Source organism: Neolamprologus brichardi, chromosome 16 (assembly GCF_056152115.1).
Source record: "Neolamprologus brichardi isolate AB-2024 chromosome 16, ASM5615211v1, whole genome shotgun sequence".
In the NCBI taxonomy this organism is placed as follows: domain Eukaryota; kingdom Metazoa; phylum Chordata; class Actinopteri; order Cichliformes; family Cichlidae; genus Neolamprologus; species Neolamprologus brichardi.
Window position 1 is genome coordinate 24,962,215 of NC_142119.1, and position 16,704 is coordinate 24,978,918.

General features: G+C 41.1%; 1 protein-coding gene across 1 annotated transcript in view; it reads right to left on the bottom strand.

The window, feature by feature from the left end:
• myo3b (myosin IIIB) overlaps positions 1-16,704 on the bottom strand; it is a 65,381-nt gene that overhangs the window by 27,008 nt on the left and 21,669 nt on the right. The window contains exons 15-26 of the mRNA XM_087829557.1: positions 16,444-16,646; positions 16,265-16,363; positions 16,072-16,186; positions 15,832-15,958; positions 15,001-15,211; positions 14,046-14,193; positions 12,765-12,918; positions 12,543-12,631; positions 10,561-10,690; positions 4,478-4,557; positions 3,690-3,710; positions 2,445-2,522 (exon numbers count right to left, since the gene is read on the bottom strand). Coding sequence (XP_087685683.1) covers positions 2,445-2,522; positions 3,690-3,710; positions 4,478-4,557; positions 10,561-10,690; positions 12,543-12,631; positions 12,765-12,918; positions 14,046-14,193; positions 15,001-15,211; positions 15,832-15,958; positions 16,072-16,186; positions 16,265-16,363; positions 16,444-16,646 — 1,455 coding nt within the window. The remainder of the gene's footprint in view (positions 1-2,444; positions 2,523-3,689; positions 3,711-4,477; positions 4,558-10,560; positions 10,691-12,542; positions 12,632-12,764; positions 12,919-14,045; positions 14,194-15,000; positions 15,212-15,831; positions 15,959-16,071; positions 16,187-16,264; positions 16,364-16,443; positions 16,647-16,704) is intronic.

A 16,704-nucleotide genomic window follows, 5' to 3' on the forward strand; every position in this document is an offset into this window, starting at 1 on the left:
AGATCTGCACTGGAAGAAGCATTCAAACTTTTTCCAGACAGTCTCATAACAAGCTCAATGGTACCCACGAGAATGAATCAGTATGAATCAATAAACAAATCTATCCCAACAGGACACAACAGTGTTTTTCAATTCAATTTCAATTTTATTTATATAGCGCCAAATCACAACAAAAGTCGCCTCAAGGCGCTTCATAGATACAGAGAAAAGCCCAACAATCATATGACCCCCTATGAGCAAGCACTTTGGCGACAGTGGGTAGGAAAAACTCCCTTTTAACAGGAAGAAACCTCCGGCAGAACCAGGCTCAGGGAGGGGCGGCCATCTGCTGCGACCGGTTGGGGTGAGAGAAGGAAGACAGGATAAAAGACATGCTGTGGAAGAGAGACAGAGATTAATAACAGATATGATTCAATACAGAGAGGTCTATTAACACATAGTGAGTGAGAAAGGTGACTGGAAAGGAAAAACTCAATGCATCATGGGAATCCCCCGGCAGCCTACATCTATTGCAGCATAACTAAGGGAGGATTCAGGGTCACCTGGTCCAGCCCTAACTATATGCTTTAGTAAAAAGGAAAGTTTTAAGCCTAATCTTAAAAGTAGAGATAGTGTCTGTCTCCCGAATCCAAACTGGAAGCTGGTTCCACAGAAGAGGGGCCTGAAAACTGAAGGCTCTGCCTCCCATTCTACTTTTAAATACTCTAGGAACAACAAGTAGGCCTGCAGAGCGGGAGCGAAGTGCTCTAATAGGGTGATATGGTACTACAAGGTCATTAAGATAAGATGGGGCCTGATTATTTAAGACCTTGTATGTGAGGAGCAGGATTTTGAATTCAATTCTGGATTTAACAGGAAGCCAATGAAGGGAAGCCAAAACAGGAGAAATATGCTCTCTCTTTCTCGTCCCTGTCAGTACTCTTGCTGCAGCATTTTGGATTAACTGAAGGCTTTTCAGGGAGTTTTTTGGACATCCTGATAATAATGAATTGCAGTAGTCCAGCCTGGAAGTAATAAATGCATGAACTAGTTTTTCAGTATCACTCTGAGACAGGATATTTCTAATTTTAGAGATGTTGCGCAAATGGAAGAACGCAGTCTTACATATTTGTTTAATATGTGCGTTGAAGGACATATCCTGGTCAAAAATGACTCCAAGGTTCCTCACAGTGTTACTGGAGGCCAAGGTAATGCCATCCAGAGTAAGAATCTGGTTAGATACCATATTTCTAAGCTTTTCAGCGTTTTCAATTCTAAAGTAAAAGACATCATGAATTATTTAGGGATTTGAAAAAAAAACCAACACTGTGTAATTCTATTTGCAGAATTGTTGGTATCAGTTATGGTAATGTTAAAAAAAATGCAATGTAATAACAAAACGAATTAAAGTGTCCAAGTAGATTCTCATTCATCCAGGTCCTGGCAGTCTTCAGCACTTAAAAACAAGGTATGTGACCTGCTTTGGGATTAAATATAGGGTTTTGTCCATCAGTTGTTTTAGAATTGACGTCTTCAGAAACCAAAAAAAGTCCACTTGCTTTCTTTTTAAGCACTAATTAAAGACGTATCTACTGAGATGTATTTACATTTTATGACATGAAAGGTGTGTTACAGGTTTGTAGTCTATGATTATGCTAAGGTCCTCTCACTTGGATCCAATTGACCAAAGCAGAGCACATTTCATCATCAGGCCATGAGCATGACATCCCTGCATACGTTCATGTACCTGCCAATTCTGTGTTAACTCGTTCAACTTCACACTCGTCCTACAAGGCAACATAACAGAAATGACTACTCATCCATGGTGTCTGCAACTATTTGTGTCCACAAGTGAGTACAACCCCTACTTTATAAAACTGCAGTGGACTTGTTGGCAGACAGTTACTGATTTACACAGAACAAATTCATTAAATTCATTCATCAGAGGTAAATTGATAAAGAACACATGAATACCCATAATTCATTTAATGTAAATATTATATTACTAAATATTGTCAGTAATAACTGAAGGATCCATTGATATCACAGACTTTGCTGGTTTGATCAGTTACGACATCATATTAATAACAAGTTAATCCACTCATCAGTGGAAGGCTTTTAGTTGTTTTCAGACAATCAGTGCTCCTGCTTTACGTCATTGAATCTTGCTGTTTGGAGTTATTGATACAGCATAAATTAATCAAATTTGTATGAGCTTCAAATTAGTCTGCAGCTTCATATGTTATGAAGATCATTAGCTGCTCAGCTGAACCTGAAAAGCAGCTATCATTTTATTTTCACATTTGAAGCTTTTCTTTGTTACTCTTACAGACAAAGTACACAGTTTAAAAATGCTCAACAGCAAAATGAGACCAGCACGCAGACTAGTCTCATTTTCCTGCTGATGTATGGTGGAGTATGTGTCATCAGGGCAGTCATTTTTAGTGAGAAATGCAAACACCTACACGGAAATAGGAGGCCACCGTCTGTCTCCTCATCTTGGTGGTTTCTTCTGGGTGGCGGATCATCTCCATGGTGTCCACCTGAACACAAACAGTCGCGATAAGCACGCTGCACTGATGATCAGGCCAGACTTAGGCCACTGCAACATAAAATGCAGCAGATTCAAATGAGATGCTGTTCATTTGCGACATGACGTCTTCAGCGGGCTCTGCAGAAATAAAGGTATTATTACAGCAGGTCCCCTTCGTCTAAATGGGCCAGTTGGGAATACACAGCTGTACTAACTGTGCCGTCTGTATAACACAGCCTCATAAACACTTAAAGCTAACAATCTAGAGAATAATTCGACACTGCTGTGGGGCATGGGAAAATTGCAGCGCATTCTGAGTAATGAGACTAGCCGTCACCGAGCAGACAGTCATCCCGATGACGACGGATTAACGAGGACACAATATAAGCTTTCTAATGGCCTTCGCAGTTCATGGCTTCATCAAAATTAATGATGCAATAGATATTTTATAGTAAGTGAATATCTTAATACTTTATTTCATCCTTGCACAGAGAAAGGAAGGTACGTGAAAGGCTGTGCGAGCTGCATAGGAACGAGACGCACCGACACTTTGTACTTCTGTATGATCTGCTTTCAGAATAGCAAACGGCTATCGGAGACTCACTTCCACTGTTCTAACAACTGTCACATTAATCTGAGCGCACTGGTAGCTTCTCGTAAGCGTCAGTTTCTGTCAACTTTTCTCCAACTCTGATTGAGAACGAGACGCATACATATTACATCAGTCTCACAGAGTTATTACTAAGAAGTCCTCTCTTCTTCAAGAATAACTGAGTAGGTGCTTAGTGGAAGCTCAACAAAGTAGGACTGTTATTATTCCCACTGTTATTCTGGCCTTTGTTTCCGTCTCACATGAAGCATTTTTATAATCTAAAAGACACATCGCAGTGCATTTGTTTACATTAATAACTCAGAAATGTGGCTGTGTGGAGAAAAAAAATGGTTCAAAAGGGATGATTTACATTTTCCAAAAGCAGCTTGTGATTGATGTTTTATGACTGGAGCTGCACAGTCAGTCTGTGAAGCGCAGTTTGAAGTTTTAGTTTTTGGATCACAATAATGCGACGATAACTTCAGTGAACTATGTTGGGTTTTTTTTTTCTCAGATCTGTCCTGTGGTTCAGAGGTGGTGCATTTGGATTCAGAAAGTTTTACTATTATCAAACAGGGGTCTTACCTTCAACAGGTATTTGGGAGACTTTGAGTACAGCACATGTTGTCGAATAACATGGAAGGAAAGGAAGAGAGAAATGGAAAGACAAGAGGAATCTGAAAATCAGTTTTAAGAGAGGTTTGAGTGTAAAAGCATCATGTGACTTTGTATTTCCTACACAAAGATCAGATTAAAGTTAGTCAACATAGGCTGAATATTTTCAGTCATTTAAGAAATGCGATCTTAGAGATATTATTAGCTTGTGAAATGCTGCCCCTTAAACAAAGAAAGTCCAGAAATGAATGTGTTAAAGTTCAGAGAGAGAGGCAGTAAGAGCTTTTTCTTTTCAGAAAATTTCCAGCCACTGATGCTGCCAAGACTCAGCTCAAACAAACTCAGAGTGAACATGAACAATCAGCATTGCTGGATGCAACAAGAGATTCTACATGAAATATCATGGAAAGAAAACCGTCAAGCCAATGCAGTGATTTAAGCTGATTTAGGAGAATCTGCAAAAGTCATTATTAAAATTTAAAAAGCTGCCTGCCAGCGACAAAAACAACAATATTCACTAAGTCTCAGAAACTACTTTTATGATGTAGACACTGAGTGCCAGATGGCGATGCTGTATCACCACAAGCAAGACAGCAAACGTAACAGGGTAGTCAATTAATGTGGCTATGCTTCACAGCACAGGTTTTTACTGGGTTTCTTATGGTGCAATGCCTGTGAGCAACAAATAAAAAAAAATGTAAAAAAGCATTATGGGGCTTTTTTGCACGTGATGATTTGGGCTACAGCTGAATGCTCACCTTGGTGCGTCCTGAACCGAGCTGTGGTGGGAGAGATCTGGAGGCGGCGGTGACCCTCGCTTTGGACGTCGCCAGATTTCCTGTTGAACACAAGAATGACGCCAGTGGACTTTCATACAGTAATATGAGAAAGCAAATAATATTTGGGAATGAGCCAGCGGCGTTTCAGTACACGCTCTGGGATTGATTTTCTTTTCTTTTTTATTCAACATACAAGAAAAGGTGTATAAAGCGTGCACCACTATGTTGGTGTTCATAGAGCAGGAGAGTATAAAGAAACTAAGCTGAATCCATGGGCTCAGGAGTGCATCTGTGTGCACAGCAGTCCAACAGCCCCACACACAGTGGAAAGGATGTGAACATAGCATATGCAAGACAGTCTGAACATTTCAAAGTTTCTGCACAAGATGTCCAAATGTTTTCTCTGGCTATATCTTCAGAGGCTAAACTGTGATTAATAGCAGTGAAAGAAGCCTTTGAAGCAGGATTGGTGACATCAAAGTCCTAATCCATGGGTGGCAGGATTTTTATAATGAGTGGGAAGTATCTTAACACATTTCAAAGGGTTTACTCCATGAATAAACAATAGCTGCACAGATGTGCCACACACACCTTTAGAAAAATACGTCTGCAGACACAGGAGGCAGCATTACCCGAGCAGCCGTGTATGGCAAGAAGGAAAACCTTTTTAAGTTTTTTTTTAAAGATAAAGCCAAACTGACAGCCCAACAATTGTTCTAGATTTTCTACCGCACACAGACAAACTTCGAAAATGCAAATACACTCTCGTCTTCCGCGATATCATTTCAAGACTCGCATCGGTTGGTGAGGACATCGTCTGACAGCGAGCCAGAAACTTAAACACCGGATCAGTGCCTGCCTTTTCCCAGAGGACGCTGCACTATCAAAAGTGTATTAGAAGCTTCAATCAAAAGCCGGACTGATCAAAATCAATTTAGGATGGATTAATTAACAGGCAGTGCACTTCTAACTATAGACAAAGGGTGTCCTACTGGTGCCAAAGGGTTTTGCACTGAGCCAAAGCAATGTGCCGTTCATAGCACACATAGATACACACACAAATTTGTGCACACACACTGCTGTAGTCAAAACAACCAAAAACATATGATGTGAGCACTCTTCAAAAGAGTCTTTTAAGCCAGTACTGATGTTGCTTTTAGCTTTTGACAGTTATCTCCCAATTTCTATTTATGCATCTGTTTGTTTATTCTGCTAATAAATCAGGTTTTTTTTTTTGCATCAGGCAACAAACTAAATGCAAGACATTCTGCCATATTAAAATATGCTTTTTATATTTGTTGTAAATACGTTTGGAAAAATAACCAACAGATCAAAACAGGAACCCAAAAATAGAAGAAAGGACAGAGTAAAGCCCGATATGATGGAAATGTGAGCAGTTAATTGCTCATTATGAACACATGTTTGTGAGAAGGTCTTGTGTTTAGGATACCGGGAACAGATTTTACAACCTCAAAGGCCCCTTCGGCAAAACCTACACACACGCACGCACGCACGCACAAAAAGTATGATCTTTGAGAACAGGGGCTGTTAAACTGTGTCGGGTATATTACCAGCACACAGGCAGGGAGGGCCCTGCTCCAATTAGCCCAGAGTAAAGCTGGATGGATTAATTGGAGTGGGTCTTGTGCAAATGAAGTGCGCTCTCTCCTCTCCCCATTAGTGCTGCTGGGCCAGATCATCTGAGCACATTTGTCATGATGAATTAGCGGCTGCGAGTGGAACGGGCTCGTGGAGTGTCACTGTGCTTTTACGCCTCTCACTTCCATGACACCATCAAGAGGAGATGAAGGGGCTGCGCTGCGATGAGAGAAACTATGACAGTTGTACCTAAGCCTTGCAAATGGACACTCGCTGCTTTCTTCGTGTATTCCTTGGCGGGTCGTATTAATTCATTCTTCCGGCGGGTTTCATATCCCCTCCTGACTAGATGATTAGAGCATTGGTTAATAGTCAGTATCCTCAAAGATTTCTGCCTCCTGAGACACGAAGCCAAGGGAACACCTGTGATGTCCGGCCTGAAAAGAAGACCTTCTAATTTAGATACAGTAAGGAGCTTGTCTAATGATGTGGATAATAATTATTCAAACACAGAGACGAGCTAGAAAAGGAAGATTTGTTCTTTGAAAGTGGATTCAGCTGAAGAATAGGCTACATGTGTTTTAAGTTACAGATGGAGACAGCACTTATTCTCGGTCAGAGTTGTCATGATAAAAATAAAACGAAAAGAGAAAAGGAAATATAAGAAGTTAATAATTGAAAAGGAGGGCGAGCAGGTGAGGGGAATATTTCCCAGGTCATTCAGACTTGAGAAACAGGTGGAGGAGCGTCCCACTGATCGTTTCTGCTTCACGCATGTTGCTCTTGGCATGGACTACCAGGACGCAAACAGAGAAAGGCAGAGCGGTGTGTGGGGAGTGGGGGGTAGAAAGAGAAGAAAAAAACCCTTCCTTGGCATCTGTGCGTTCACTTTGAAAATTAAGCCCAGCAAGAATCCTGTAGGAAAAAAAAAAGCTCAAGCTGGCAGTTGTATTGGGGTTCTATTGACAAGAATAGTCAATGTGCTCGGGATTAAAAAGCAATCCCGCGTTCAATATGACACCTCCCTACATGCTTTTATGAGTGCCAGTGTGCGCCTTGTACTTCAGAAGCTGTGGATCGAGCTGTCGACACGGGGGACAATCAAAGTTGTAAGAGAGAGCAGCCTTCCTGAGCTGAGTGAGCAGAGCCTTGCTGGATATCTCTGCCCGCTCTCCCGCTCTCTTTTTGAAAACATGTGATCTAGAAACTCAACTCAGCAACCAAGCAAATTAGATTAAAGCACCCGTAACCCCCCGCCACCCTACCCACCCTCTATAACCACCACCGTTTATGCCTAGAGATGGCTTCGGGGGCTGTTGATTTAAATGCCATCCACTACTGTCAAAGCAGATCAATCATAAAAAAGCATGGTGTAATTGGCTTTTAGTGACACAACACAGTGTTGCATTTATCAAAGGATGTTGTACCATGTGACTTAGGAGAGCCGGCTTCTTGCTATTGATGTGCAAGGCCCATCAAAAAAAAATAAAAAATCCCTCTGCTGACTCAAAACATTCCCCAATACTGCGATTAGGAGAGAATTCAAACAAAAGTATTACTTGGTGAGTGTCTCTCCTGCTAGAGAGAATATGTGCAAGTGCAGTGAAAGACGGCAGTGTCTGCCGACTGGGATGAAAAAAGGCAGAGAACAAAGAGCCAAATATGTCATATCGCTGGGAGAAGCCTGTCACTTCCACACAGGAGGATCTCCTTACATGAAGGGAGACGGAGGGAGATGGCAGAGGATGGGAGAGCTGCAACTGTGGCTTTGTGTGAAGATGTAAAACCAATATGTAAATTGTTCGATATGAACTCCACAGCCCTAAAGATCTTGCGGAGCATATTACGGCGTGAGCTTCTTTAGCAACTGCAGCAATTGGCAATATCATAAATGCTCCAGCTGACAAATATTACACTTCAGATTGTGATGTGACGTGGTAAAACTGACCATTAAAAACAGCTTTTTGCTTTTAAATCTGCAAAATAACTAGGGGAAACAGTTAGGTATGAAATAAATGTAATCAAAGGGACATATTAAATTATAGTATTAACTTGAAAATAAAACTCAGAGAGAGGATAAATATTTCACATTTGTTCTGAAGGATAGTGCAGGATCTATGATATATCTACTTATTTATTTTGCAAATACAAAGAGGAAAATACAAAGATGCATACAAACTCAGGGAGGGTTTATTTGTTTAGAAGCTGGTAATAAGAAGTCACGAATGCTATGTATTAGGTGCTAATAGCATCCCCTCCAAAGACGGTATGTAATAGTAAATCTTTATATACAGAAATTATCCCGTGATTAATTTTTCTAAATGGTGGCTTGCTAATGAATAATTCAAAATGACACCAAATTACATCAGTGCAGGTCCCGTTCATACCTGTTATTTTTCAGCGTACTGTATAATATGTTAAAACCTTATCGGTTAAATGAGAATATAGCACGTGTGTGCCTGCGCGGCCCACTATCTGTGAACTCCATCCTCTGACAAAGAACTGGCAGTCTCGATGAGCAGTGTGCATGTGCAGATGTGCTATGCTACAATCAGCAGGGCCAGGCAGCCCTGAGGCCACGCACACACACGCGCGCACACACACACGTCCACTGTACTGTGACCGTGGGTTGCCCAAGCCCTGGTAGACCCAAGTGAGCTCTGCCAATTCAAACACTGTGATCCCCCTGATCTGGGAAAGGCCCTGGCTCTGAGGAATTTGTCCATGCAAATACATCCCATTTCCTCTGACAAAACACCACCACATGTCCAAGCCTCAAGGACCCACATTCTGCAAGGCTCAAGTGCCCTCGCTATTCACCGCCTGGGAACTTTTTACTTTCTGAGGCCTTCACACTTCCCTGCTACCCTTCAATCATGAACTGCGTCGACAGTCGGGACATCACATTCTCAAATTGCGGTCGCTTGTTTTACAGTCGACAGAAACCAAAAAGTTAAATTGTCTGATTTATAGGTATTGTGTCCTCACTGCAGTGTGACATGTGCATCACCACAAACATTAACCTCCAGTGCATTCATGCACAATATGTGTAGTCCAAAACCCCAGATCCAGCATTTCGCTTTCATCTCTGCATCCAGGCGGCTGCAGGTCTACGATGGTGTCCCCTAGTGGTGACACTCTGAGGGGGCGGCTCAGACAGTGAAACCACCCTGGTGTAAAACAGATTTCCATCAGATCGCCCCAGATAATGGTAATTTCACAGATAACAGAGAATCCATAATGTGGAGTAAAATGCAAATTAAATCTCCCCACAAATTTTACCCCGAAGAATAGATTTATAATTTTCTCATGCGTTACTGTATCTCACTTAAACAGTGCTCCATCTTTTCCGGCACGATAAGCCCGAGCATAGCTCTTTATCTAACGAGATGATCTGCGGGTCCACAAGCTGCAATATGAAAATCGGACCTCTGACTCTGAAATTAAAAAAGATCTGTGTAAGCACGGTGTTTCTAAAAGAATCTTAAACATTTCAGGAGGAAAACGTTCAAAAGTCAGGACAGACACAAACACAGTTGAAAAGAAAAAAGGAAATAAAGAAGCTTTCAGGACTGCAGCAGTAAACACTGCAGCACATCTTACTTTCTATTCAGTGCCTTTGTGCACTGAAATTAAGTGTTCACTGAATTGGGTTTTATAGAGTGTACTTTTCTGAAGCTCGTAATTGCAGAAAGGAAGTGGCTGAAGGCTCCCTCGTGCACAGCCAGCAATTGAAGTTTACAGACACGCTGCACAGATTTCTACAGGAGTCTCAGCTTAGGTGCCTTTTGTGAATCGAAGCTCCGTCTAATGCCACTGGGAGAGAAAGCAGGCATTTACAGGTGCCTAAAAAAGGAAGTGAAGCACATAAAGTGGCTTAGCTGAAATAAAAGTAGGAAGTGGGAATCTGATAATATAAAACATCTATTAGTATTTCAGCTAAATCAAGTGACCAGGAGGGCCCCAGCCCCAGCTAATGACAAGCACATTACTCTACCTTCATTTAACCAACAGAAAAGAGGTGGGAAGAGTTGCTTTTGTGTTCTTTAAATACTCTTTTTTCATCCCCTGGGTATTTAGAAACCTTATCATAAAAATATCCCACTGCACCCACAATCTGTAGATAGCATTCAGCAGAAGGAAACCAAGAGGGACAGCTTAGTGAAAATAAAAACAGAGCGCCATGCGGAGAGCTGAGCCTCTCAAGAGATAATGGAGACTGCAGATTTATCCGAGCACGGCACGCAGAGGCTTGAAATGAAGGGGGGCTGAGGGGGGGCCAGCAGATGCCTGGGAGTCGCGTCTTAAAGAAACCCACTTACCTGAACATTTATGGGAAGAGTAGACAGCAGCACTATTCACTGAGTGATATAGTCCCACAATTGTTAACAAAAGGAAAGTTTCCATTTCCTCTGTGGCTAGTGGTTAGTTGCTGAGATTTTCTAAATAGCATTATATCATACCTGTTTTAGTTAAGGGGCTGGAGAACAGCTGCTGCAAAAGTTTGTTCTCTGACGTCCTCAACACCACAACAATGTCTGCAGGGAGAGTGTCTCTGTTTTTCTCCAAAAAGCCATTCACATTGTACATTACCTGTTGAGTAGGACATGAGAAATACACGTACATGTAACAGTCAATTCACATTTTCTGAATCTGAATTGTCATCACTCTATGATAAGGCTGAAATTAATGCTGGGGTATGGTTTAATTAATTAATTTTATATATATATATATATATATATAAACACACACACATCTTATGTGAGGGTAAGAAGATCCCAGAGAAAACTGATGTTGCTTTTAACCACAGAAAAACCACAGGTGTGAGCAATAAAAATACTGATGGCTTAAATCCATTTGAGGTTCAGTTGCCGGTGTTGTGCATGCTGCTTCTGCCAAACTGTCAAAGCTTACTGGAATACAGATGTTTTTAGAAACACCTGCGTTTTTCCTCAGTGACATGCGATAGGTTTGCTGTGCCGCTATCCAGTCCTGGATTTATGAAAAATTCCAATAACACAGTTAACACAGCTTGGTTATTCCCAAAGAGCTATTAGCTGAAAGCTTGGCATATCTCGGCATGGTGTGCAGTATGTCATTAAAAAATCTGAGGCAACTGAACAACTAAAGGACAAAGGAAGAAGTAGCAGCACTAAAAAATGTCTAGCAGATGAACAGTATCTGAAAGTCATGGCCTTAAGAAATAGGAAGAAATCTACTGTTTGCTGAACCCTCGTCAAAAATGGTTTCCCAGCGAAGGAGGGCTGTCAAGAAGCCATTCTTAAAGAAGGGAAACAGGAAAAAAGGGCTGAGGCCTATCCTAGCTGTCATGAGTTGACAGGCAGGGTTTCTAATCCGTCACAGGGATAACACAGAGAAACAGACAACCATTCACATTCACCCCTTTGGCCAAATTGGAATCACCAGTTACCTACACAGGCAGATCTTTGTAGTATGGAAGCTCGGGTACCCAGAGAGAATCTATGGTGACCTAAAAGACCTAAAATACAATTTATTCTTTGACTAATGAATCTGAGCTAAGAGTCCTCTTAGTCCAAAGAAGTCTGACGTCTGTGTTTTTGGGTGACCGTGGCTCAGGGGGTTGGGAAGCGTATCTGTAACCGGAAGGTCGCCAGTTCGATCCCCAGGCTCTCTGTCCTGGTCATTGTGTCCTTGGGCAAGACACTCTACCCTGCCGCCTACTGGTGTTGGCCAGAGGGGCCGATGGCGCGATATGGCAGCCTCGCTTCTGTCAGTCTGCCCCAGGGCAGCTGTGGCTACAACCGTAGCTTGCCTCCACCAGTAGTGTGTGAGAGTGAATGAATAGTAGCATTGTAAAGTGCTTTGGGTGCCTTGAAAAGCGCTATATAAATCCAATCCATTATTATTAATATTATTATTATTATGCAGGTGCAGGGAAAGAGGGTAGACTCATTGTAGGGAGCCCCAGCTGGGTGGTAGATTTGAACCCAGGACCTTGTTGCTATGAGGCTCCAGTCCTAACCACTGCTGCACTGTGCCACTCTTCATATGTTCGCATGTCTCATATTATAATCCACTCAAAAAAGTGTCTCTTTTCACGTTTTCTTCATATAAGATATTTATAAGAAATAAGTATGAAAAAAGTTAACATTATGAGAAAATGTAAAGGATCAACTAAGATTTTGTTTCCTATTTTTCTCTATATGGGATGTAATAATTTTGTAAAGAATTTGTTCAAATTCTGAGTCACAACAAACCTAATCAGACCCCAAAACAGATGTAGAGAAAAATCCGTCCATAAAGTATGCAGATGTTTTTCAAATACTCAAAGTAAAGGCATAATCAAAATAGAAGGTTTTACCAAGCATTTCAAAGGCCTGAACATTGGTTTACATATGCTCACACCCATCATCATCAAGGCAGTAGATTGTTAGTTAAACACATCCAATGAAGTATCTGATACCTGTCCGGCATAGTGCTGAATTCCGAAACAAAGCTCCACTCGTTTTGGTATCCAAAAATATTTGCAGCGCAAATTGTCCTCAAACTTATCTGTAAAGAAGACATGTAGAAGAAAAGTACGACACGTGAAGGCTCGTTATGCATTGATCTGTGAACTCTTATGTAACTGAGTTATTTTATGTGCTACATCTCAGCATGTTTGCGACTGTAGTTCCAATCTTACCCACTAGGGTCTGGTCGGTGGCCTGAGGGAAGCGGCTCTCTTCATCCAGCAGGGACAGCAGACCCATGGGCTTCTGCAGAAACATGTCCAGAATGGGCCTATTGTCCTCATACTCCACCAGGCTGGCATCAACTTCCTCGCTCTGGTATTCCATCTAATTAGAACCAGTGAATGCAGAATAATAATCTAGTTATGGTTTCCCTAAATGACCCAATTAAACAATCTAGGCTAAATATGCAATGTGCATGTGTGGTTTAAAAAAAAAAAAGAAAAAAAAAAAGAGTTTCTAATCAAGCAAACCACACACTTGCAGCCAGCTGTGTGTGTCTACGGCTGAAGTTTACAGCGTAATCGAGTCTTTTACTGAATGCATAAAACAGAACAGCTCCAAACCAACAAATAGAGCCACTTACTTATTCATAATTTATTTCAATGTGCAAATAACCCAGAGTCAAATCACATTATTGCATCTATTTAATTTCAGATCAAAAAGTTGTTTTAAATATATATTTTACTAATAAAGTGGAACCAATGGATCTAAACCATCCTCATGTTTAAATCATTAAGTCAGAATAATCAGTTTCTGTGTACAGCAAGACTGAAGACATCCACACACAAAATAAAGATCCCTTTTCCACAGAGCATTAGCCCTACATCAGGGGAGGATGTTTTCCACAAGCTAAAGGCCTTTTTTTCAGAGATCACTGCTATAATTAATCTGAACGGGGAAAATGTAGCTTCCAATAACACTTCTGGTCCTGGAGAGAGCTAAAAATGAGAATGTAAATGAAAGTGCAGAGGCTATTATTAGTCCATATGGCGTGCGGAGTTTGGCCTCAATAAATAATAGTTTGTATTTTTCTAAAGAAATGCACACTGAGCTAACTAATGAGAAAATGTGCCACATCACTAAACCGAGCCACTCTTTAAAAAGGACTGTTGCAAAGTTACTTCAAACAAAAGGGTTTCTGACTGATGTCAATTCATCTCCATCAAGGAAAAAAGGCTTTTCACACTTCAGGGTAAACAGCTTCATTAAATCAATTAAGAGAGTAATTTGGGGTGACTTGTAGGAAAAATTTATGTTGAGAGCTTTTCTGCATTGGTAGCTGTGTAAACACCAAATTTATTTAAGTGACTAATTTCCATAATAGTGTTTTAAATGGAATATTCTCTGCATATTTTGTGTTATTCTTTCACCCCAAACACATTACAGTGGTATCTTCTACTTTGTGCATTAGAGCGGATCATTTAAAACCTATTGATGCATGAAGAACTCACCTGTTCGAGAGCAAATATGTGCTGGTTGAAATAAAACTGAATCTGCTCGTTTGCGATGTTGATGCACAATTGCTCAAACGAGTTCTTCTTGAAGTTTTCAAATCCAAAGATGTCCAGGATTCCCACATTCATGCCGCTCTCTACGGCACTTCAAAGGAAAAAAAGGGGGACAAACAAACTTATTCTTCTATGCGATGGAACAAGCAAATCCCCAGCAGCCATATTAATTGATAAAACTTTAATGATAATCCAAGTTCCACCCAAATATGGAATCTGGTCTGGATGGCCTAGTCTGACGAGAAATCATAAACACCGTCTTTGAAAAAGTCAGATCTTCTTAAATGGCTTTTATTTCAGTCTCTATTGATTTAACCTCCAGTTATTTTCAATGTCTGCACTAACAATACTCACTTCTGCAACACAGCTTAGAGATTTATGATCCTGTATTTTATATTCAGTGCTTGGAGCTGCTACTTTCATGATCAGTCATTACCCACAGTATGTAGAGGTCACCTTTAACCAGTGCTACCAGGTTATTAATGGCAATAAGGAAACGGCTAAGATGACTGGAATGCAGACGGGTACTCTGGCTTCATCTCTGAGAGACGACTCCTTGACAGTCAATGCTCATATTTATGAAGGAATTCTTTTGGATCAATGAAAAGGCTCTTTGCAGTCTCTCTGAAGTCTTTTTAATCATCTGAACATTATTTTCTCTGCACGCAACTCTGTATCAAAAATTTATTAAAACTTTTTTCTTTTTTTTTTGCTCTCCTTTTGCTTGTCTTGTGCTTTCCCATTGATATTCTCCTCTTCATGTTTGCATCTACCTCTGCAGACTTCCAGAAAGGTCATCAGAGCTTTGCAGAAACTGAGTGATCCACCCCAAGAAATTACAGAAAAGACAAAAACAGTGGGCATGCAAACAAATTGTTCATCACTAGCACGCACTGACCAGACATTCATGTCAGGCTGCAGGAGTGAGTTGATGCGATTCACTATCCAGCTGAACAGGCGTCCGTACAAGGCCTTGGACATGGCGTCTCGGACATCGGCGGCTTTGTCCACGGTGTTGGAGCGGATGATGGTTTCGCCCCTCGTGACCACACACTGAGAGGTAAGTGCTTCCTGGAGCTCCTCGGGTCCAATGCTGAGGAGAGACGCAGCTGAGAAAAAGGCGAGACAGTCAATCAGTTGCACAGGGAAGAGATTGCTGCATCTTATCACAATACCATAATAACAAACTATAACATGGTTATACTGCAGATATTTAAAGTGGAAAGTGGAAAGATTCCCTTTTCTCAAATTCTACAACATGACCTCAAATCAACAGCTCAATGATCCCAAACACATCTAAACTGTTTTGGGGATGGATAAAAATTTGTGGACTTTATTTAAAAGCCAGCTGAGCTCTACCAATTCTCCCAACAAGAGTGGTCAAATATCCAAGCTTGCTGATTAAGGTGCAGCTTGCTAAGGGGCATTTAACCAAATATTAGTGAGAGGTAATGTATATGTCTGAGCCTATATGCATACTTTTGACCATGTGTGGTTTAGAGAATATCCAAGATACATTCAAACTCACACTACACCCTACAAGTTCTTGTTTTTAAAGCAACTAAAGATGTACAATCCTGGGGGTTTTTTGCAGCCAGTGATTAACTTCCTAAAACACTTCAGGTCGTACAAGTTTATGGGAAGTACTGATGACTTTTTCGTGTCAGTCACCGATGACCATTTTTTATTTACAGTCTATGCTTACAACACACATTGCCTAACATCTCACCGTTCTTTAAGGCCTCTGAGTTAGGCACTTCACTAATATCGGTCTGATGCTGGGATGTGATGGAGGCAAATTCAATATTCCCAGTATTCAAAATTGCTGAGAGAATTTTGTAAGCAGAGTCGACCTCCTAAAAACAAGATATCAAAAGAAAATTGTTACATATTACGTATTTTATATATTACAGCTCTCAATAGATCTGTGCCCAAACATTGCATATCTGATTACTTGAGTGTTTAGTACCTCTTCTGTAAAGCCGATATTTCGGAAGCACTCCTGAATGGCATCAAACTGCTCTTTATATTGTTTCCTTGACACAATGTCTTGCATCACTTTGCAGTGCTGACTGTCAATGTACCTGCAGATTCATGTTATGACAGTCAAATTAGTTTCCACATTGTGAGGAGCGAATGATGGGATTATTTGCATCACAAACCTGGGAGGTGTCCCATCTGGCAGCCTGTAAGTCTTCAGCTCGTCTTGGTGGTAAAGGCCGGCATATATGTAATAGAATATGTGGAAATTTTCCTCCCCTCTGAAGGAAAAACAAGCAGAAGTTAGATGAATTACTCAAATCCAACCGCAGGAAGGAAAAAAGCAAGGGCAGCTGCTTACGGAGCCTGTTTGATGACCCTCGACTTCTCCAGCAGGTATTCAGATATCTTGGCCCCAATAACTGCTCCTGTCGGCGTGAACTTCATCTCCAGGTACTTGCCGAAGCGACTTGAATTGTCATTGATTGCCGTGCAAGCGTTTCCAAAGGCCTCGACGAGAGGGTTAACCTGCAAAATCTTCTCACGGAGTGTCCGATTGTTTGCCTGACAGCAACAAAATAATTATTTCATGAACTCTGGTAGATTTTTAAGATAGTTTATG